General features: G+C 41.5%; 1 protein-coding gene across 1 annotated transcript in view; it reads right to left on the bottom strand.

The window, feature by feature from the left end:
- The window catches only part of RORA (RAR related orphan receptor A), a 217,402-nt gene that overhangs the window by 100,456 nt on the left and 98,978 nt on the right, over positions 1-17,968 (bottom strand). The window contains exon 2 of the mRNA XM_029963145.1: positions 16,051-16,080. Coding sequence (XP_029819005.1) covers positions 16,051-16,080 — 30 coding nt within the window. The remainder of the gene's footprint in view (positions 1-16,050; positions 16,081-17,968) is intronic.

Here is a 17,968-nt window from a genome sequence, read left to right as displayed (position 1 = left end):
AAGCTGCATTTCACTCATCATTTTCATGATGTGCAGGGGACACAACACCCTCTGTCCCCTCTACCCCCTGAAATGTTTTCTCTGTATGTGATAATTTATATAATAATAATAATAATTATTACTGATGTTGAATTCCAGCACTTCCTTACATAGTGGAATGAACTTCAGGTTCTTATACTGGATGTGCTACAGAACAAAACAGAAAGAAAAAACCAGAAGATCAATCTGATTTCAGTCAGATCCTCTGTGGCATTAGAGCCATTCCTTTTCCTCTGCACAGCTTGGCAAAGCAGACATGCCTCTAGCAATCCAGACTGGAGTCTTTACCCTCAGTCTACCCCAAGTTCAGATATGAATAAGTTGTAAACATGCAGTGAGAAGTTTGAACAGAGTGTATCAACATTAATAAAAACAGATATTGATACATCTCCAGTAAATCTCCCTCTGGCTCATGGGTAAGGCTAAGAACTTATCATTTCCTTCTGTAACACTGTTAGAGATAACAGACAGAAAAGCTATTCTGGGGAAAAAAATCAGAAAATTATTCTGCTACCATATGGAGGGAAAAAAAATCATAGCACAAATAGAGAGTAAAAGCAGCACAAAGTTTATGGTATCATGGCTCAGCACCATTTAAATAGTTTTCATCCTTCCTTTAAAATTAAATGACACCTTCATCCCAACACCCCTGTATTCTGATACATGGTGCTATATCTGTGACAGTTACACACATAGGTTGACAGTAAAAAAAAAATATAAAAATTGGCAATTGCAGCAAAATTATAGCCAGGTTTACATATCCACTGTGTCCAGCAGTGAGATGAAATGAAAAACGGCTGTTATGCAAATCTCTATAAACATTCCCCACCTCCTTCAGACAACCAACCCCCCCTTCAGTCACCTAAGTGGAAGAGTGATAAATTCACTGTCTGCTTCGTGCCTGTGTGGAACGATAAAGAACCAGCAGGTGCCCCCAGGGCCGGCATTTCACGAGTCACTGAACTCGCCACCAGGTGAGTGTGTGTCATTAACTGCGGCCAGAGCTGCCAGCAGAGCAGGGAGGACAGGCCCGGGAAAGGCACCTGGAGTGATGCTCAGGAGAGAACCGAGGTCTCAGTTTGCTGCTGGAGGGAAGAAGCGTGGTCAGGCAGGAGATCCCAGCGGGGCGAGGGGCTCGCTGAGGACGGGCTGTGCTCGCAGCTCCCCGGGGGGCTCCACAGCTGAGCTGGGACAGGGAACCACAGAGAGAGCCTGAGGGACAAACAGCTGCCTGCAAAACTCTCTGTGAGCAACCTGGAGCTTCTGTGCTACTCTGAAGTCAAGTGCTGCAACTTTTCCCAACAATGAGAAATTGTCTTTGGTTTTGCTGCACAGAAGAGACAACCACGGAACAGGGTCAAAAGAATATTAAAAAACATTTCCTATGGGATGTGAAAACGGGATGTAAACCCCATCCATAAGGGTGCAAAACAAACCAAACCATTTGGTTAATTCCACTGTGAAATTTCAAATTCATGGTAGAGAAATGTATTAAAAGCTTTTCCACGAGGAAAAGACGAGGAATTATAGTTGAAACACATCTGTAAAATACGTGAACATTTTCCCCACAGAGACAATAAATAAACTAAATAGCATTTCATAATGTGATAGGATAATATATGCAGCTAAAAATCATACCTGCAAATTAATGCGGAAAATTTTTTGCATGTGAGCTATGTCTAAGTAAAGTCATATTGAACTGAACCACAAAATAAAAACATACCATAAACATCAGTTTATACTACAAAATATAGCACAGCATGACAGAAAACAAGTTATTTTTACTGCCTTTTAACCCATATATACTGGAAATGCCAGGATTAGCAGGGCAATGGTGCTGTGGGTGCTGTTTGAAGTGTAAGAATGTTCTTTGCAGCTCTTGGGTATCCAGCAGCACAGGGCAGGGACAGCAGCACAGACAGTGGGGCAATTCCTGCAGCTTCCCGGCTTTTTAAAGCAACTTCTGCAAGGCACGAGCCGAGTGATAAAGTTAAATGTGCAAAGACACTTCAGGCTCCACCAGCAACCCCGATATTTATAGTCAGCCCTGAGCAAGCACAAACGACTCTGACTTGGGCATTGACGCCACCTCTTTATGGGCTGCGATGTTTGAGGATACTCACACTGCAGTTTCTATTAACTTAATGCAAACCTCAAACAAACACGCCTAAATTATCACCACCTGCTAATTGACAAGAGCCTAATTCCTCCTCCTCCACGTGTGAGACTCCAGACCTTTTAAGGTCTGAACAACACTGACAATGTGACAGTTTTAAGCTTTCCATCACAAAACACTGACACAGGGAATGTGCCAATTTGGAGATGACTGCCAGGAAAACATAAACTGTTTGACATTTAATAAGCTTGTGTTTTCATAGAAATACAATGTGTTCTAGAGGGTTTGTTTCCATGAAAACACATGGTTGGAAATGAAATGAAAAATGGTTTTCTCAGTACTAAGCACCAAAAATAAAATAAGATAAAATACCATCTGAGAAAAATATGCTAAAAATCAAGTAGTTTTGGATTCCCATTTCTATTAAACAACCAATGAAGGGGCAGATAGAACAGCTCACAGGATTATTCTTACTTCTTTTGAAATCTGGAATAAGGATATTTTTGGAAATCCATTTTAGAGCACCAAGAGCGCTGCATTCGACAATGCAAAGTAGAGAGAGCTAACACACGTGGTGGGGCAGTCTGGGAAAACTGTATTGCCCCAACTTTATTGGCAAATAGACTCATAAGATCCTGGTTTCTTTCCTTATCCAAGTTAACACTTGCATAGTGGAGTGACAAACAAGTCAGCACAGCACATGCTGCACCACTGTGGGGACAAAGGAGAAGATGCAGCACTTGGCAAGGAACAAAGTGGCTCTAAAGTGGCTCTTCTGGCTCTTAAACCAAGAGCAGTTTTTCTACCGATTCCCAAAGGTACACAACTCCCCTGCTTTTTCATGTCACTGCACCTGCCTTTGATCCTCTCTTTTCCCTGATGGGAAGAGTTTTGTGAGGAAAATGAAAAGTGTAACAATTAAAGAAGTGGAGGCTTCTGGTAAAAAGTGAAGCCTTTAAAGAAAAAGGTTGTTTTCATGACTATGATTTGTTCACAGCACGGGCAATGTCAGATTCCAATCAGTGGTTGCTGTTTCGTGCAGATTCCTGCAGGAAATATCCTAGAGATGCTTTCTTGAAGGAGGATAAGCACTTACACTCTAACCTCGTGATCTGGGCATGCTTAGCTTGGTGCAGGTAGGCAGAGGTGTGATGAGTTATGATCTCACTGGAAGGAAACAGAAGTTTAAGAGCTTTAATGGATCAAATACAAATTCTGCCATCACTCAGGCCCCGGGGTCACTCCTTTACATGCAACCTGATCACCTACTTCAGCTGAAGCTTCTGTTTCTCTTCTTACCTAATAAGTGCAAATACATTGAATTGGCACACAACTTTTAGGCAAATACTACATCCTTTCCTTTTTGTTTTTGGTTCCCCTTTCCTTTTTCTTCTGCCTCTTTAAAGCCCTAATAACAGCAATCGTAATAGAAATATAACCTCCGAACTATTTGGAAGCAAATGTGCAGCAAGCTCATAAAGCCCATCAGAGGTGCCCATTTAACTGTGTTTGGTGATTGCAAACTGGAAAAAATAGAAGTTAAAAGCAGGCAACACTAACTTGAGCCAAAACGACTTAAATAGTTCAATTAAAAGCTCTTTTCTGGGTTTATTACCCAGCAATGAACTAAGCTAATAAAGAGAATGCCTTTTTTGGGGTATGTCACTCAGAACTAGCTTACTGATTTTTTTTTCCTTTGGGCAAATTGTATTTAAACTTTGGTGATTTATCTATTTAGAAATGGAGGCTTTTTTTTAAATGACAATTGTCTAGGAGAAAGATTTTCTGTGGGGATTAGCAAAGGGAGGAAAAGAAAGAGGGGAAAATGGAATGTTAGAGGTATTACAAACTTTTGTAGTAGGTACTCAAGTCTCTCAACAATTGCCCAAACCCCACCAGAGGGAGGGGTCTATGTCAAACTAACTCATTCAATTTATAAAATTTGGTTCTCAAAATGGTTATCAAGTCTGATTTGCAGGGAAGTATCATGGGGGTTCACTGTGCCAGGGCCACGAGGTCATTTTGTATATGCAAACCAAATCTGACACAACTGAACAAATAAGATTTACTGGACAACCTACACCCACAATGGACATCTGCAAAGTCCTTTTTGCTTATCCAGAGCATACAATAAAATATCAACCACACTGAGATGCTCAGCTTTGTGATTTCAAGATCTTGAGACAAGAAGACAAGGAGCTCCATAAAGCCTGCCCAGGCTGCACTGAGCAGAACACACCACCACTCACTGGGCTGGACCTGTATCTAACCACAGATTTAACCCCAGAGTGAGGAAATCATCCAGTTATAAAACGAGGGATAGGTTCCTACCTGTGGTACTGTCCTACAGCCTCCCATCTAACACCAGTGAAAAGCAGCAACTAAAGGCAGAAAGGGGAACTTTTTTGCAAACTGGGATTGCCAGGTATAGGTTCCACAAAGAATAATAATGATTTCCCAGATTATTTGCTCTCAGGTTAAGGGTCTCTGTCTCTCTTTTCTAAGGTTCCCTGTTAGAACAGGAATTTTTTTGTGTCAACACTGTTTGCTTGTCAAAGACAAAATAGTCCAGAGAAAGGTACATTACTGCCTCATTTAAGCCAGGATTTCGTGTAAAAATGTACTCTCAAAACAGCTGACAGTGAGGTGGTGAAGTCCTGTTAACAGGACATGGAAATTTAGGATTGAAGTACCTGAACTGCCTTGTTTCTAGGCCAGCTCCTAAAGTCACATCATCACCATCCCACGTGAAGGACGACTCACCCTGCTCTGAGTTAACAGGGGTTTTCTTACCTTCCTTCTGAAAACTGCAGGAAAAAATTGAGACTGTTTCAGTGAAACATTTTTGGAAATATCAAAAGCTTTGTTTAACAGGGAAATTATTTTCAGCCAGCCTTTAGCACCCTTATGTCCTCAAACAGCAGGTGAAATCGTCTTTTTGGATGACCCCTTTGCTTCCACTTTTACTTCAAGGACCACAACTCTGGAGTGAGCCAACAATACAGGCAGGGAAAAGGGAAAACGGGTCACAGTGAGAAACGTTCAGAGTTTAAACAGGAAACTTGCCTTATCTGTAAAAGTCTTTACAGCCAGCAAGTATCACACCTATTATCAGTGAGGGAACGGCAACAAAGATAACAAAACAGTTCCTCGGGCAAACATTGGTGGGAAGGATGGGTATCAGCTGCTGAACATATCTGAGAGGAAATCACTAAATGGCTTTGGTCATAGAGTGGCTTTCTGAAACCAGAGGGTTCCCTGCCCCTGTTGCACAGAGATTAAATAAAGCCTGATTTGAATGCTGAGAAAACTGCGAGAGCACCACCACTCCTGTGAACTGGCTTTTGAAGTTGGTGGTAAACACCTCAAAAAAAAGAAGAAAAGAAAAAAACCAGAGAGGAAATGGCTTTGCTTTGAGGGTGTGCCTGGTTTGTTGAACAAGTGACACCGCTCCAACTCACATCTGAGAGTTTGGTAACTTTAAACAAGAACCTGTCATACACACGGGGGAGGCTAAGCCAGACAGCAAAAAGTCTCACAAAAGTCTTAATTTTTCCAACAAAGTCATCATCCTCTTTGTCAAGGCTCCCTAATTAATTTATTGCTCATATTTTTAACAGTAACTCAGTTCTGCTTCAACTCAAGAATTTTCCCATTAATGGCAGTAGTAAGACAGGAATCATCCCGAAATCCCCACTGCAATCCCTTCAAACAATAACTTCTATTTAGGTAAGATCTACTCTTTTGATCAAGTGAACTGTGAATCCAAACCCAGGCAATACAGTAATTGAATGCAAGGTGACTGCAGTGGGGTTGAAGACCAAATCCAGGTTCTACTATAGTGCCTTATAATAGCAAGAGATAAAGTAGCAATGGATATTTACACTGAATTCAAAGGTATTCAGGCTGGAGGATGTAATTTAGTTACTTATTGATTCTATCTCTGAGTATAAAACATATTTAGAAAAAAGGTTATTTCAATATTGTGATGCTTATTTCGATGTGCTCTAATCAGCACATCTGTATGTGCCAAATCCTGCATATTTGAACTATTTCTTTTACAGTGCACATACAGTTAATTCAAAGTAAATAATTTTGGCATTACAGAAAAATGGTGTAATTTTGTCTTATGAAGTTGCTGTATTTCTTGTCCTGTTTTCAACTGGAACACAGCTATTAAAATGCAAAAGGACATTTAATTACTCCCCTGTACTCAACTAACAGCAGGCACCACGTTTTCTGAGTCTTTCAGTTTAATGAAGGGTTTTGCACACGGAGTTTGTATTTGGGCACAGTTCAGGTGAGCAGATGAGCATCTTCCCAGCCCTGCACATTACAAATGCAGAGGGCATTTAAGAACTCAAACTCTAAGTACCTGTCACTACATTTTGATCCTTATAAACCCCCCAATCCCCTGTACTCCTTACTCATAGCTGGCAAGGTTTCTCAAAAGGTGTCTGTACCCTTCCCCTGCTTGCTCCCCCACTCCTGAGCAATGAACAAAAAACATAGCATTTTGTCAATATAGCTCAAAATAATTTGACTCCTATGCAAAAAGGAAAAAGAAAATTGAATTTTAAAAGGTCTGTATCCCAAATTCCATCGGGATTCTATTTCATCTTGGCTTAATCTGGTTCTGTTCCTACATTTCAGCTCAGCTCTTCACGCTGACCCACACCACCCTTTGAGAGGTTTTGCCCTTTATAAGTGAGCATTAATTACTATACTCGTGTTGGGAGATTGAGGAGGGAGAAAAACCTGACCAGCAAAGCTGTGTTTAAAAGAAGAGCTTGACAAATATCATCATCATTTGGTCACAACATTAAGAACAAGCTACTCATTAGGAGCTGGAGTGACTACCTGCTCTGCCAGAAGGAGCTGCCTCACACGCTGCCTGCACCAAGCTGTGCTCCCAGCTGGGCTCAGCATCCAAATAATTCTGGGCTGATGTGCTCAGAGAAAGGCTGCAAAACTTCCAATATTTTACAGTCCTAATAAGGTTAACCATCAACATACATTAAAAAGCCCTTTTCAGGTTCAATAGCTGTGTCAGGATGGCAAGTGCACAAGCCTAGCAATGCACTGTCAAATAAATGAGTCTATTAGGAATGATGGAATCAGTCCCTGGATTCAAAATTCAGATAATAAAATGTGCTTTTTTTGGTTCAGATACCAACCTTGGAGAAGTCCCTATGACTAAGCTTGCTCTAGAATCATTAGAATTCAGCCTTACTACAACAAAATGTGTTATAATAAACAGTGTCATGAGGTGAAATGAATGTGAGCAGAAAGCTCCATGGACAGATTCTTCTCCACGTGTGGAAAAAGGTGGCAGTGATACATAGGAATAAACCACCTACATCAGGAAAACACTTGGACTTTTGATCTTTGAACAAATGGGCCACCAGGCCTAAAGATAATGTTTTAATCCTAATTTTAACCCAAATTTAATCCCAACACTTGGCTGTATTTGGTAGCAATCCATTCATAAAGACTCACCTTTCTATAAAGGTTGAGGTGACTTCAAGGAACTGTTCAGATCAAACTGAGTGAGTCTTGCACAAGCCTTGTTTGGTAAAGGTAATTATTTCTTAGGAAGCTATTGCAAAGGATGTAGTCAAACTATTTCTCTGTATGTGTAGTTAGAGCTGGTTAGACTCAGACTATCCAGAGCCAAAATATGCAACCCACATATTAAAGAAGAAAGTCATGAGCAGTAACACTTCCTATTTGCTTTCACATTGTTTGTATTGGAAAATATGCAGAATGCAAAAGTAGATTTGGAGAATTCCCATCTCCCAGTTTTCTGCTGCCCAAGACACTTAAAAAAAAAAAAAAAAGACTTAACAGAAATAATTAACTTCATGACCAAAAAGAGGAACTTCTACTGCTCTCAGAGTTGGACTAAAGTCTTACAGTGTGGAGAGCATCAAGTATTTTGAAGCTTGGACTGAGCCCGTAACACAGGGCTCTTCTCTGACCAATGACCACACCAAAATTGGGGAGAGCTGTTCTTATCCAGGTGGAAACATAACCTTCACATAACAGCTGAGAGAGTACTAAAGACAGGAGACTCTAAAAACAACCACAGAGAAGGGGTTATGTTATCAGGGCTGATGAAAGCACGTTTCAGCCAAAAGGATCCATTCCAGCAGCTGCAGTGGGATTCAGAGCAGTCCTGTGCCCTTTCTGCTCACGTGCCTTGCAAAGGCACAAGAAGTGTTCATGACATAATCTCCTATATTTCTTACATCAGATGAACGGCCCGAGGAATTAATAAATAGAAAAAGGAAGGGTACAAAAGGTGTAAGAACAACTTCCATGGAATTGTAAGGAATAACAGAACACTCCAGACATTCACAATGGCTGTGCTGCCTGCCCCCACCGACAGTTTAAATTTGTTTCTGAGTTATGTCCACAATCTCCATATCCATCAACCACACTGACAGAGTTTAGATCCCTAATGTCAGAAACCCCCCAGTGCTCTTCCTAACTCTTCATCATTCCTTAAAACATGGGCCTCCAAATTTTTAAACATCAAAGAGAATGTCTCTGCCCATCTTATATTCTTCCACAGGACAGACCACAGAAAGAAATGAAGTGTTAAAAGAACTGGAATTTATTGATTTCCAGTTTAGAAGTATCTGAACCATAAACCAACATACACACATACACATATATACATTTTCACACTGCAAATGCTTATCAGTCTTCACTTGTCAAAATTAATTTTCAACCAGTCTGCAGTTTTGCCCTTTCTCTAGTTTGCATGCTACTTCACCATAAAGGCACAGAAAACCCTGTCTTAGGTATTTACCACAAAAACTCACAGTAAAGTAAGTCCATAATTAATGGTCACAGCCAAAAATCCCATGTAGATGGAAGCTGCTCCATATACTCAGAACAGAACCAGAGAAGAGACCTGATATTATCTCCAAGTGCAGCTAATAGACAGAGTTCCCCAGGGACTTCCAGGGCAGTGCATTTAATTGCCTTGGAGAAAAAAAACTGTTCCTTCCAACTGTGCCACAGGCTGGGGGCCCAGGCGGGTGCCAAGCCCTTGGGCAGCTCAGAGGAGATGAGAGGCACCAGGGTTGTGCCACCTCTGCCCAGTTACTCTGGGAGGACACAGACCAGACATCAATAAAAAGGTTCTCCTGATGCTTCACCCACGGCTGCTCCCACCCAGGTAAAGGGCTGGGCTCCCTCCCAGATATCAGGACTTTGGCAGAGGAAATGTTTCACTGCCATGAACCTCCCGTGAAGAACCAGGGCAGGCACAGACTCCCCACAGCCACGTCGAGGAGGTCACACCTTCACAGGCAGCACTGCCATTCTGGGTCCTCCTTCTCCCAAGCCAGCCAGGAATGCTTTCTGAATTTATCAGTATTCCCTCCTCTCCTCATTATCTGACAATGCCTTCACCTCTGCCCCTGTGCTCGACAACTGACCACACAACAAGAGGGTAACATTCATTCTCTCTCAGAAAACAAACAAGTCACTGACACAGTGGTTTGTGTGGCAATCAAACCAAACTTTTCACAGGCAGGGCTTCAAAGCAGAATTAAAGGCACAATGAAGAGCTGCTGCTGAAGAGCCTTCCTTTGGCTCACAGGAAAAAAGAATAAAAAAAAGTGTAGCAGTAGTTCAGCAAAAGTTTTGAACAAGAGGAAAGCCCTAGATAGCTGTCTTCAGATTCTTCACCAGGGCAAACAGTGCTTCAAGGACAAGTAGAAAAGTAGCAGCTATTTGAGGCAACTTCATTATAAAATCATTTTTAATAAGCAATCTGAACAAAGAGAGGGAGTGCTCTTGCAGAGAAGCCCCCAAGGGATCTTAAGGCTGCCCAGTAAAGTTATTAGGAGGTTACACACAGGGGACCAAACAGCTATTTTACTGGCCTCAGGGGACAGGGTTTAGTTTTCACCTGTTCTCTTTAGGCCTTGGTACTAACAGCAGATCCCGTTAACCATCAGCTTCCTGAAGGCTCCTGTTTTGTGAGGGAAAAGCAACGTTTACTTACTTTAGCAGACATATGAAACACAAGGGGAAGTCAACAGCACAATGCATAATAGGTAAGTAATTATAAATCAGATCAGAAAAAAAATCATAGTGGTTTTCCCTTTAATACAATTAAGGAAAGTACCTAGAAAATGTTGAGAAATCTTTAGCAGTGACTATAAATGTAATATGGAAGGAAAGTAACATCAGAGAAAAAGAGAAATCTAGGTCTTGGGTTCCATTAAGCTGCAAACCTTAATATGCTTGTAGAACTTTGGTGAGCAGGAGTCCTGGGATATCTGGACATCTGAGCAGCTGAAGAGCTGTCTTCTGCCCCAAAGCTGCCTCCTCATTTTTAACAAGGGATGTGCCCTTCTTAGCACCTGCCTAGAGTCAAAAACTTGAACTTAGCCCAGAGTTACTGTGCACTCACCAAAGTTCCCTGAGTCAGGATTTATCTCTAGACAAACACAAGGTGAGTGCAGGGATAGTCCCAGAGCTTGGTGTGGGATCTCAGATAGCAGAAGGGATGGGTTTACTTCCACCTTTGCCACCAAAGCTGCCAGTTCTTCCTGCAATTGGTTTTATTTAGTGTTAAAAATTATGAGCACACAGTTCCCACTTTCCAGCTCATGTCATTAAAATCAGTGCCTGGCTTTGGAAATATTTCTTGTCTGCCAGAAATTAACTGAAAGGCTAATTTCAGTATAAGTAAGGAACATTTCACCCAAAGTTAAGGAATTCACACAGAGATGACTACTGACACAACTGGTTAGGAAAAATTATTCTAGAGGAACTATCTTGGTAAATTACAAAAAGCAGAGAAATTCCCAAGTCTCAATAAAAGGGCAAATATCTTAGTCTTAGTCTACAGAGGGTTTTGATATGAGTGTTTTCTGTTAAATCTGGATATACCTTGGGTTCTGAATATATAAAATGTACTGTGCTGAACATTATACCCAAGTACATCTATTTGCATTACAAGCAAACAGAGATAATAAAAGATGAACAAAATTAGCCCACAGGTCACTAATGGTGATCCTCTTGCTGTTGTACTACCACAATACAACCTACAAAGCACAATCAACAACACTTTTGTGCCACTGTCCTGGGTTACAAGACAGGGACACAGAATAAAGAATTAAGTGTCAAAGTCTGTGGCAGTTCAGAGAGCAGGTACCAAGGAGGGGTAACATGCTGGAACAGGACAGTGCACACAAACCTGTCCAGGAACTGAAAACCTAGAGCTGAGCTGGCCTTGTTCTACCTCGGGAAGCAATGCAGACTATTCTATAAATATATGTTTGAGAGGAAGCTGAACTTCCAACAGCTCAACTGAGCAGACTGCCATGGTCTGAGGATGGGGTGCACACTTGGGACACCATTTTGCTGTAGTCTTTAATGTCTGACTCTCTTGAGCCAGAGATTTAGGAAAGAACAGTGGCAAAGTATCACAACTAAAAAGTTCCATTGCCAACAATGGGAATCCTTACAATAAAGGCACGAGAGAACAGACTGGGTTGGTAGGTCTTAATCTTAAATTTCCCTGAGGGGTGAGCTGGTGCAGGTGTAGAAACTGAAGTTCTCAGCTATCCAGCATCACGACTGCCCAAAGAAACATGCCCTTTCTCTGCAGTGGTGATAATTCAGGGTCAGTGCATGGAACAGTTGTCACTTTGGGACTCAGCTCAGGGTCACTGTCCACACTATCACTGGAAAGTTAAACCCAAGGAGCAGCCCTGAGTTTGAACAGCACCTGGTTGTTGTGGTGCAGGTGAGAGCAGCCCCTCAGGTCCCCATCTCTGCACTGACAGGTGGGTGTCACCAGGAACTGGGGCTCCTGAGTCTTTTCTGCTGTGGAACAACATTCCAAAGGATGGCAGGAGCTCCTTGGTGTGAATGGAAGGCTTGCAAAATCTGTGCATTTTGTCCTACCTTACAAATGCCAGGTAAGCAAGTTAATGTCCCTGGACCTCCATGCAGATATGAGCTCCAGCTATGCAATCAAACTCCTCTGAAGCTCCTAACTGTGCTCTTCACAATTCAAACAGAGAGAAAGGAGGTTCCATGACATCGTGGAGTCATTACAACATTCACCCTCTGGATACATCTGCAGGAAACCAGACCTTACTTTGACAGGCAGCCAAGTCAAACTCAATTTAGAAAGTCAGTGCCCAGGATATAAAAATGATCTGAAGAAAAATAAGGTGAATGACTTGATAGTTGTGAGTCACGAGCGGTCTGGTGGAGGCCATGAAACTAATTGTATGAAGTATGGCAAGATTTAAGATGTCAGAAACTAAACACTGCACATCTCAGGACTGAGCCTAACCCCAAGGCAGTAAACACTAAATGCAGGTCCTTTGCAGCCTTTTGTTTCACAGAATTTCAGATCCTTGTCATCACTGACACCATGATGCCTCTCTGAACTTGCAAAAGGCTGAAGTTGTGCATCAAAGTCACCATTCACTTGGAGCACTTTTCTATTCAGGGCATGAAACATGGGAGGAAGAGGGTTCTATTACAAATATTAGTGTAAATTAAATGATCAGAGAAGAATCTAAAAGTCAGGCATATCTTTCTTGAGTCAAAAAAGAACTGAAAGACCAGAAGTCCCACTTTGAATGGAAGCTGAGACAGGACTTGTCCTCTACCATCTGACAGTTAAGAGCACATCTTATCTAAAGTGAAGGTTACCCTAACAAATAGCCATGTGAGCCCAAGAGAATAGTGCTACAAACAGACAGAAGGCATGAATTTTAACTTCAAAAGCCTGTTTAATCCTAAACTTTAACTAAGAAAAGAACTGCATTTTGGGGTGGATAACATTTATCCCCTCAGAGCTGTCTGGCAGAGTATCAGGCTCCTTGTTTAAAAGTGGCAGGTTTTGTGATGTTTAGACTCTGACAAAGACAGAATGTGGAGAAGCAGCCAATGAAACAGAATTAGTTGTAGCAAGAAGGATGAAAACCTCTCAGATTTTATTGAGATAGCTGCATTATGGAAGAGCTGCATTTCTTCAGCACTATATGTGTGCAGATACTGAACTGCTGTTGGATTCATAAAGGGCCTGAGCACCTGTGAGCAGCACAGGAGTTCCACTTCAGGACACTTGTCACAGACTAATGCTGAGAAGGGGCTAAAACATATCCCAAAACTCAAACAATAAACCCAGGAACAACTAAGTTGTGGAGACAGGTCACCACCAATTTCAAAACCTGTAAAATTAAAATAGCTGTTAGTTGAAGTCTGAAAGGGATTAATGTTTGAAACTTATCATGTATCAAACTTTCTGGCATTTATATTAAAAAGTATTTTTTCTCCACTGATTTTTTTTTCACTTCTCCACTCATTTTCTCCACTCCATTTCTTCCTCCCTAATTAAATCAAAAGGTCATTAGAAATAAGTGGCAGTTTACAGTCAGTCAACACCCTCATATGCCACATATAAATTTGGAATAAGACAACTCCATCCATATTTCTAAACATCAGTGCAGGCAATGTATATACAATACACAAAGAGTTTGCAAGAATGCTTTTTGAATTTTTTTTGCACAAATCCTACTCTATGTAACAATTTGGCTAAGTTAAATACACAGGTACAAGGTGATAGGCAAACTCTAGATTGTCTTGATACATAGACTCTCTTTCCCAGTCATTTGTAGTTGTTAACAACTGAGATTTTAATTGTAATTTTTGCATTTAGGTACTTATATAATTTTGCTTTCCTGAATCATTCCAAAACTCTGAATTTTTTTCCTACTTCTTCTATTCAATAATAATGAAAAAAATCTATGCAACAATGGAAAAACACGTTTATTGTGCATGATGCTGAAGTGCCAAAGATGCACAATTTACATTAATTCCTGCTCTATGAGAATTTGTCAAAACAGGAATGAATTCTAAAAGAACCTCAACCAAAACTGAATGAAGCCTCATACATATTTGCCTGCAAACATAGCTTGCATTTTCATCATGCCAATAACAGCATATTGCTCCTTCTATTTTAATCCCTTCTTAATGGGCAAGCTTATCTTCCCATTATTCAGGCAACTTTTCTGTTCATGCTTCAGCAATCGCATGACAACTGATTAACAAATCAGGGAATTACTCCCTGACAGCTCTCTTAGAAAAGCACAGAGTTCTCAACACCAAAGACACTGGTCCCTAATTTCTGCCTGCTCTGGAGGTGTGTGGTGAGGAGTCAATGAATACATCTTTTCTTCATCAGAGGCCTGAAACGACTTCAGCTGAGACACAGACACCCCACCACCACAGCCCAGCAGCCTGGCCTGCCTTCACATGCATTTCCTATGCTCCTTAGGGCTGTGCTTGCTATTTGACCTTCCCAGGAAAGGCTCAGTGCTGGAACTGGAGCTGGGGCTCCTGCAGCAGGTCCTCCAGCAGCCCTGGCACTGCTGTGCACAGCACAGGGTGTCTGCAGGTGATTTCCCGGGGGAATGGTACAAACCACCAGGTACAGCATCAGCCTCCAACAGGAGGGGCCAGGACTGGGCTGGCACAGTCCCCAAACTGCTCCCCAGCTCTAGAGAGGGTGCTCCAGGCCAGGGCTGAGCTCAAGGCAAGGCTGTGCAAGGGAGCTGTGTGTGCAGTGCCTGGCCTGTGGGTAACAGAGCACTTCAGTCCCCAGTCCCAGCAGCTCAAATATTCACCAAAAACACAAGGAAGGGTCAAACTCCACGCCCAGACTCCTGCCTGTAGCTCCACTAAGTGCAATGGAAACCTCATATGCCTTCAGCCAAAGAGGATCTGACCCTAAGAACACTTTAAGCAGCAAACCCACCTAAGCAGACCAGGACCATCATGATCTAAAAGTCTGAGGCATTTAGAGTTTGCTTCAATACTCATACAAATCAAATTTCTCATCTGAAGTTCTTAAATCAATTTTGAATTCATAGTCTCAAGTCAGATTTTTCATTACAGGAATATTATAAAACCAGGAATGAAATAAGAATAAAAACCATGTAAGATACTTTGCACCACCCCTTTAACCCTGGAAGCTGCAATGAACATACTTCAAATGCATGATCCTGTTAAAATGCATACATATTTGTAAATTTTGTGCAGCCTACCACCTGTTTTGTTAGGGGGCTTCCACGAATTAATAGCCTCAGTTTTGCCTACTCCTGTTTCAGATCCTGGGCAAGTACAGTTCTTGCACTACCAGATTTCCAAACCTCCACAGCATCCAAAGCATCTCCACGTATGTCCGGCTACAAATCGTAACATTTTCTTGGAATTGTGCTTTTTAACTCACTGCAGGGGAGATGAGAGTTGATCTCCAGTAATGATGTCTTTGAAGAAGATTTGGAATAAATGTATATGTAAGTAAATGCCCACATCCACAGACATTTCCAAGGCTGCCACTTCTGAGGACTGTTTGTTTATAAGGTTGAGAGCAAAACAATAACCTCCTCGTTTCCATCCAGTTCCTTCAGCACAAGCACTGAATGATTTATCTTACAGACTCATGCATAGGAAGGGACAGAAGGCTTTCAGTTCAATAATATATTTTAGCTTGAATCATACTGCATATATATCAGACATAAAAACATAACCATTCTCATCTGTATTTTCTGGATGTGTTAATTATCAGCTGTAAGGTATATAGACCAGAGCCAGGAATTCTACCTTTCCTCACAACTTTCTTTTCCTGCCCTCTGACTTCACACACGTGCCAGTAACACACACACACATTTTATCTCCGACAACATTTTGGCTGAGGACTGAAACCACTCTAAAGCAGAAAACCCACCAGCATTTTTAAAATTGAGCCTTCTCAGACCAGCCCAACACCTACTAGTCTGAGCACCACAGCACAGCCTAACAAACTCCATTCCTAAGAGAAGGCCAAATCAAAAGATATTACTTACATGTATGAGTCTTCTTTGTTACAGAAATACCTGTAGGGAAGAAACAACACCAACGTTAGCAAAGCCACCACTGGATAAATTCTTTTGACATGTATTTCACCATTAATCTATTTTATCAGACACACAGCAGCCACTCTAAAAGAGGAATGAAAATTGCCATGATTTGTGCATTGAAGGTGGAAGGATCTCCCCTCTCTGAGTGCAGACTTTAATGGTATATTTTCTCCTCATACCTCACCTATAAAGGTTTCAACACGTATTGCTTCAATAGATACCCATCTATACTGTCTGTGCTGCTGCTTTACAACTGAGGCTGATGCACCAAGAAGATATCAGCAGCACTGTATGGAAGCCCCCTTTTATTTTCCACGGTTAAGGATTTTCCCACACTCATATTAGGTGGTGCACATTAAACCACCCAGACAGAACGGATCCGAGCGGCGCAGCAATTCCTGTTATTAAGTTGGAGTAGTTCCTTGATGGCAAGCTGTAGCTTATGCTCATTAAAACCAAATGAACAGCTCTCTCAACGTATTACTGCCATAATTCCAAGCCAGATGCAAGTGTCTCCGAGCTGTTAAATACATAATTTCTGCAGTAATAAAGATGTTTTTATGCTAGACAGGCATGTGGCGGCAACCACCAGCGATGGGCCAGTGCCAGTGAAACTGGAGAGGCATTTTAAAGAAAGCAACAGAGTGAACAGAATGAGGCAAAATTCATAATACCAAACAGAGATAAAATTAACTCTGTTAAATGTCATTGGAATTCATGCTTGAATACAAACAATATTGTCTCCACTTTAGTAGATAACTGGTGACGTACTCAGACCCCTCAGTATTTAAGCTTCACTCTCCTTGGGGGGAATTTTATGAGAAGAGGTTACTGGAAGCAGTACAAGTATTTGAAACATTTCATTTGTGATTAAGGCCTGTAATGAAATTTTAGAATTGGAATTGTTTGGCTTACTGCTCATGAAAGACAGAGAGACCTGAATCCCCTCTGCTACCCTCCAATTCCTTCTACCACCTCTTCCAAAACAAATTAGTATGGAAAAAAAAAAGGCTTTTATTTCAGGCTTCTTGGTTGTGGAACATCTCGGGGAGGCAGTGAGTTTTAACAATCAATAAAAACATAGGTGCCTTATTTGCAAATTTAGAGCCAACTTCCAAAGCCAACAGTTTTCAAACTAATAACGTTTTTGATAGATCTAGAAATCCCTAAAGCCAACCCCAAACAGGCAGCCATCAAGTTTGACATAATTGTCATGAGGATTTTTTTTAAAATTGCATTTGTGTAGCTACTGGCCTTTTGGTTTGGAACTACCACGCTCTACAAGTGTGAGCACTGGAAGCTTTCTTTTCCCTAAAAAGCTGAGAGGCTCCAGGCTTTGGAAAGAGAAGTTCTGATAGTTCCTCTGGGCAATTTTGTAAATGTGAGACACTGGTAAGCAATTTACAAAAATCAGCATACTAGAACTTGATTATGTATATGGATTAATTTAAATAGAAAGGTCCTGGCCAAACATGCACATTCCTCATGCACAGAATTAAAATTATAGCCACAAAGTGCAGAGCCAAGGTAAGCACTGAGAACAAAAGAAAAATAAGCATAACAAAAATAAAACCTTTCAGTTAGATAAGTAGCTACTAAGGGGGGCAAATTCATCCTTTAAACTGGTAATTTGTAAGAGCAAGGTTTCTTGGCTTTTCATTGCAGTGCAATCCTTACTCAGAGCAGGGGACAGGACAGGACAGGGGGTGTCACTCAGAGCTGACACTGTGACAGGAACAAAAGCCCAGGGCAAGGAGAGGGTCAGAGGGATCTGAAGCACCTCCATCAAAATGCACCAACAATACCTGTGCACCCTTTCCTCCAAGGAAGAGCATTTGTGCTGCTGTTTGACTGCTCAAGTCAC

This window comes from Manacus vitellinus, unplaced genomic scaffold, assembly GCF_001715985.3.
Source record: "Manacus vitellinus isolate BGI_N305 unplaced genomic scaffold, ASM171598v3 scaffold_53_pilon, whole genome shotgun sequence".
NCBI lineage: Eukaryota > Metazoa > Chordata > Aves > Passeriformes > Pipridae > Manacus > Manacus vitellinus.
Note: the sequence above shows the minus strand (reverse complement) of the source record. Positions and strands in the feature narration are given on the sequence as shown.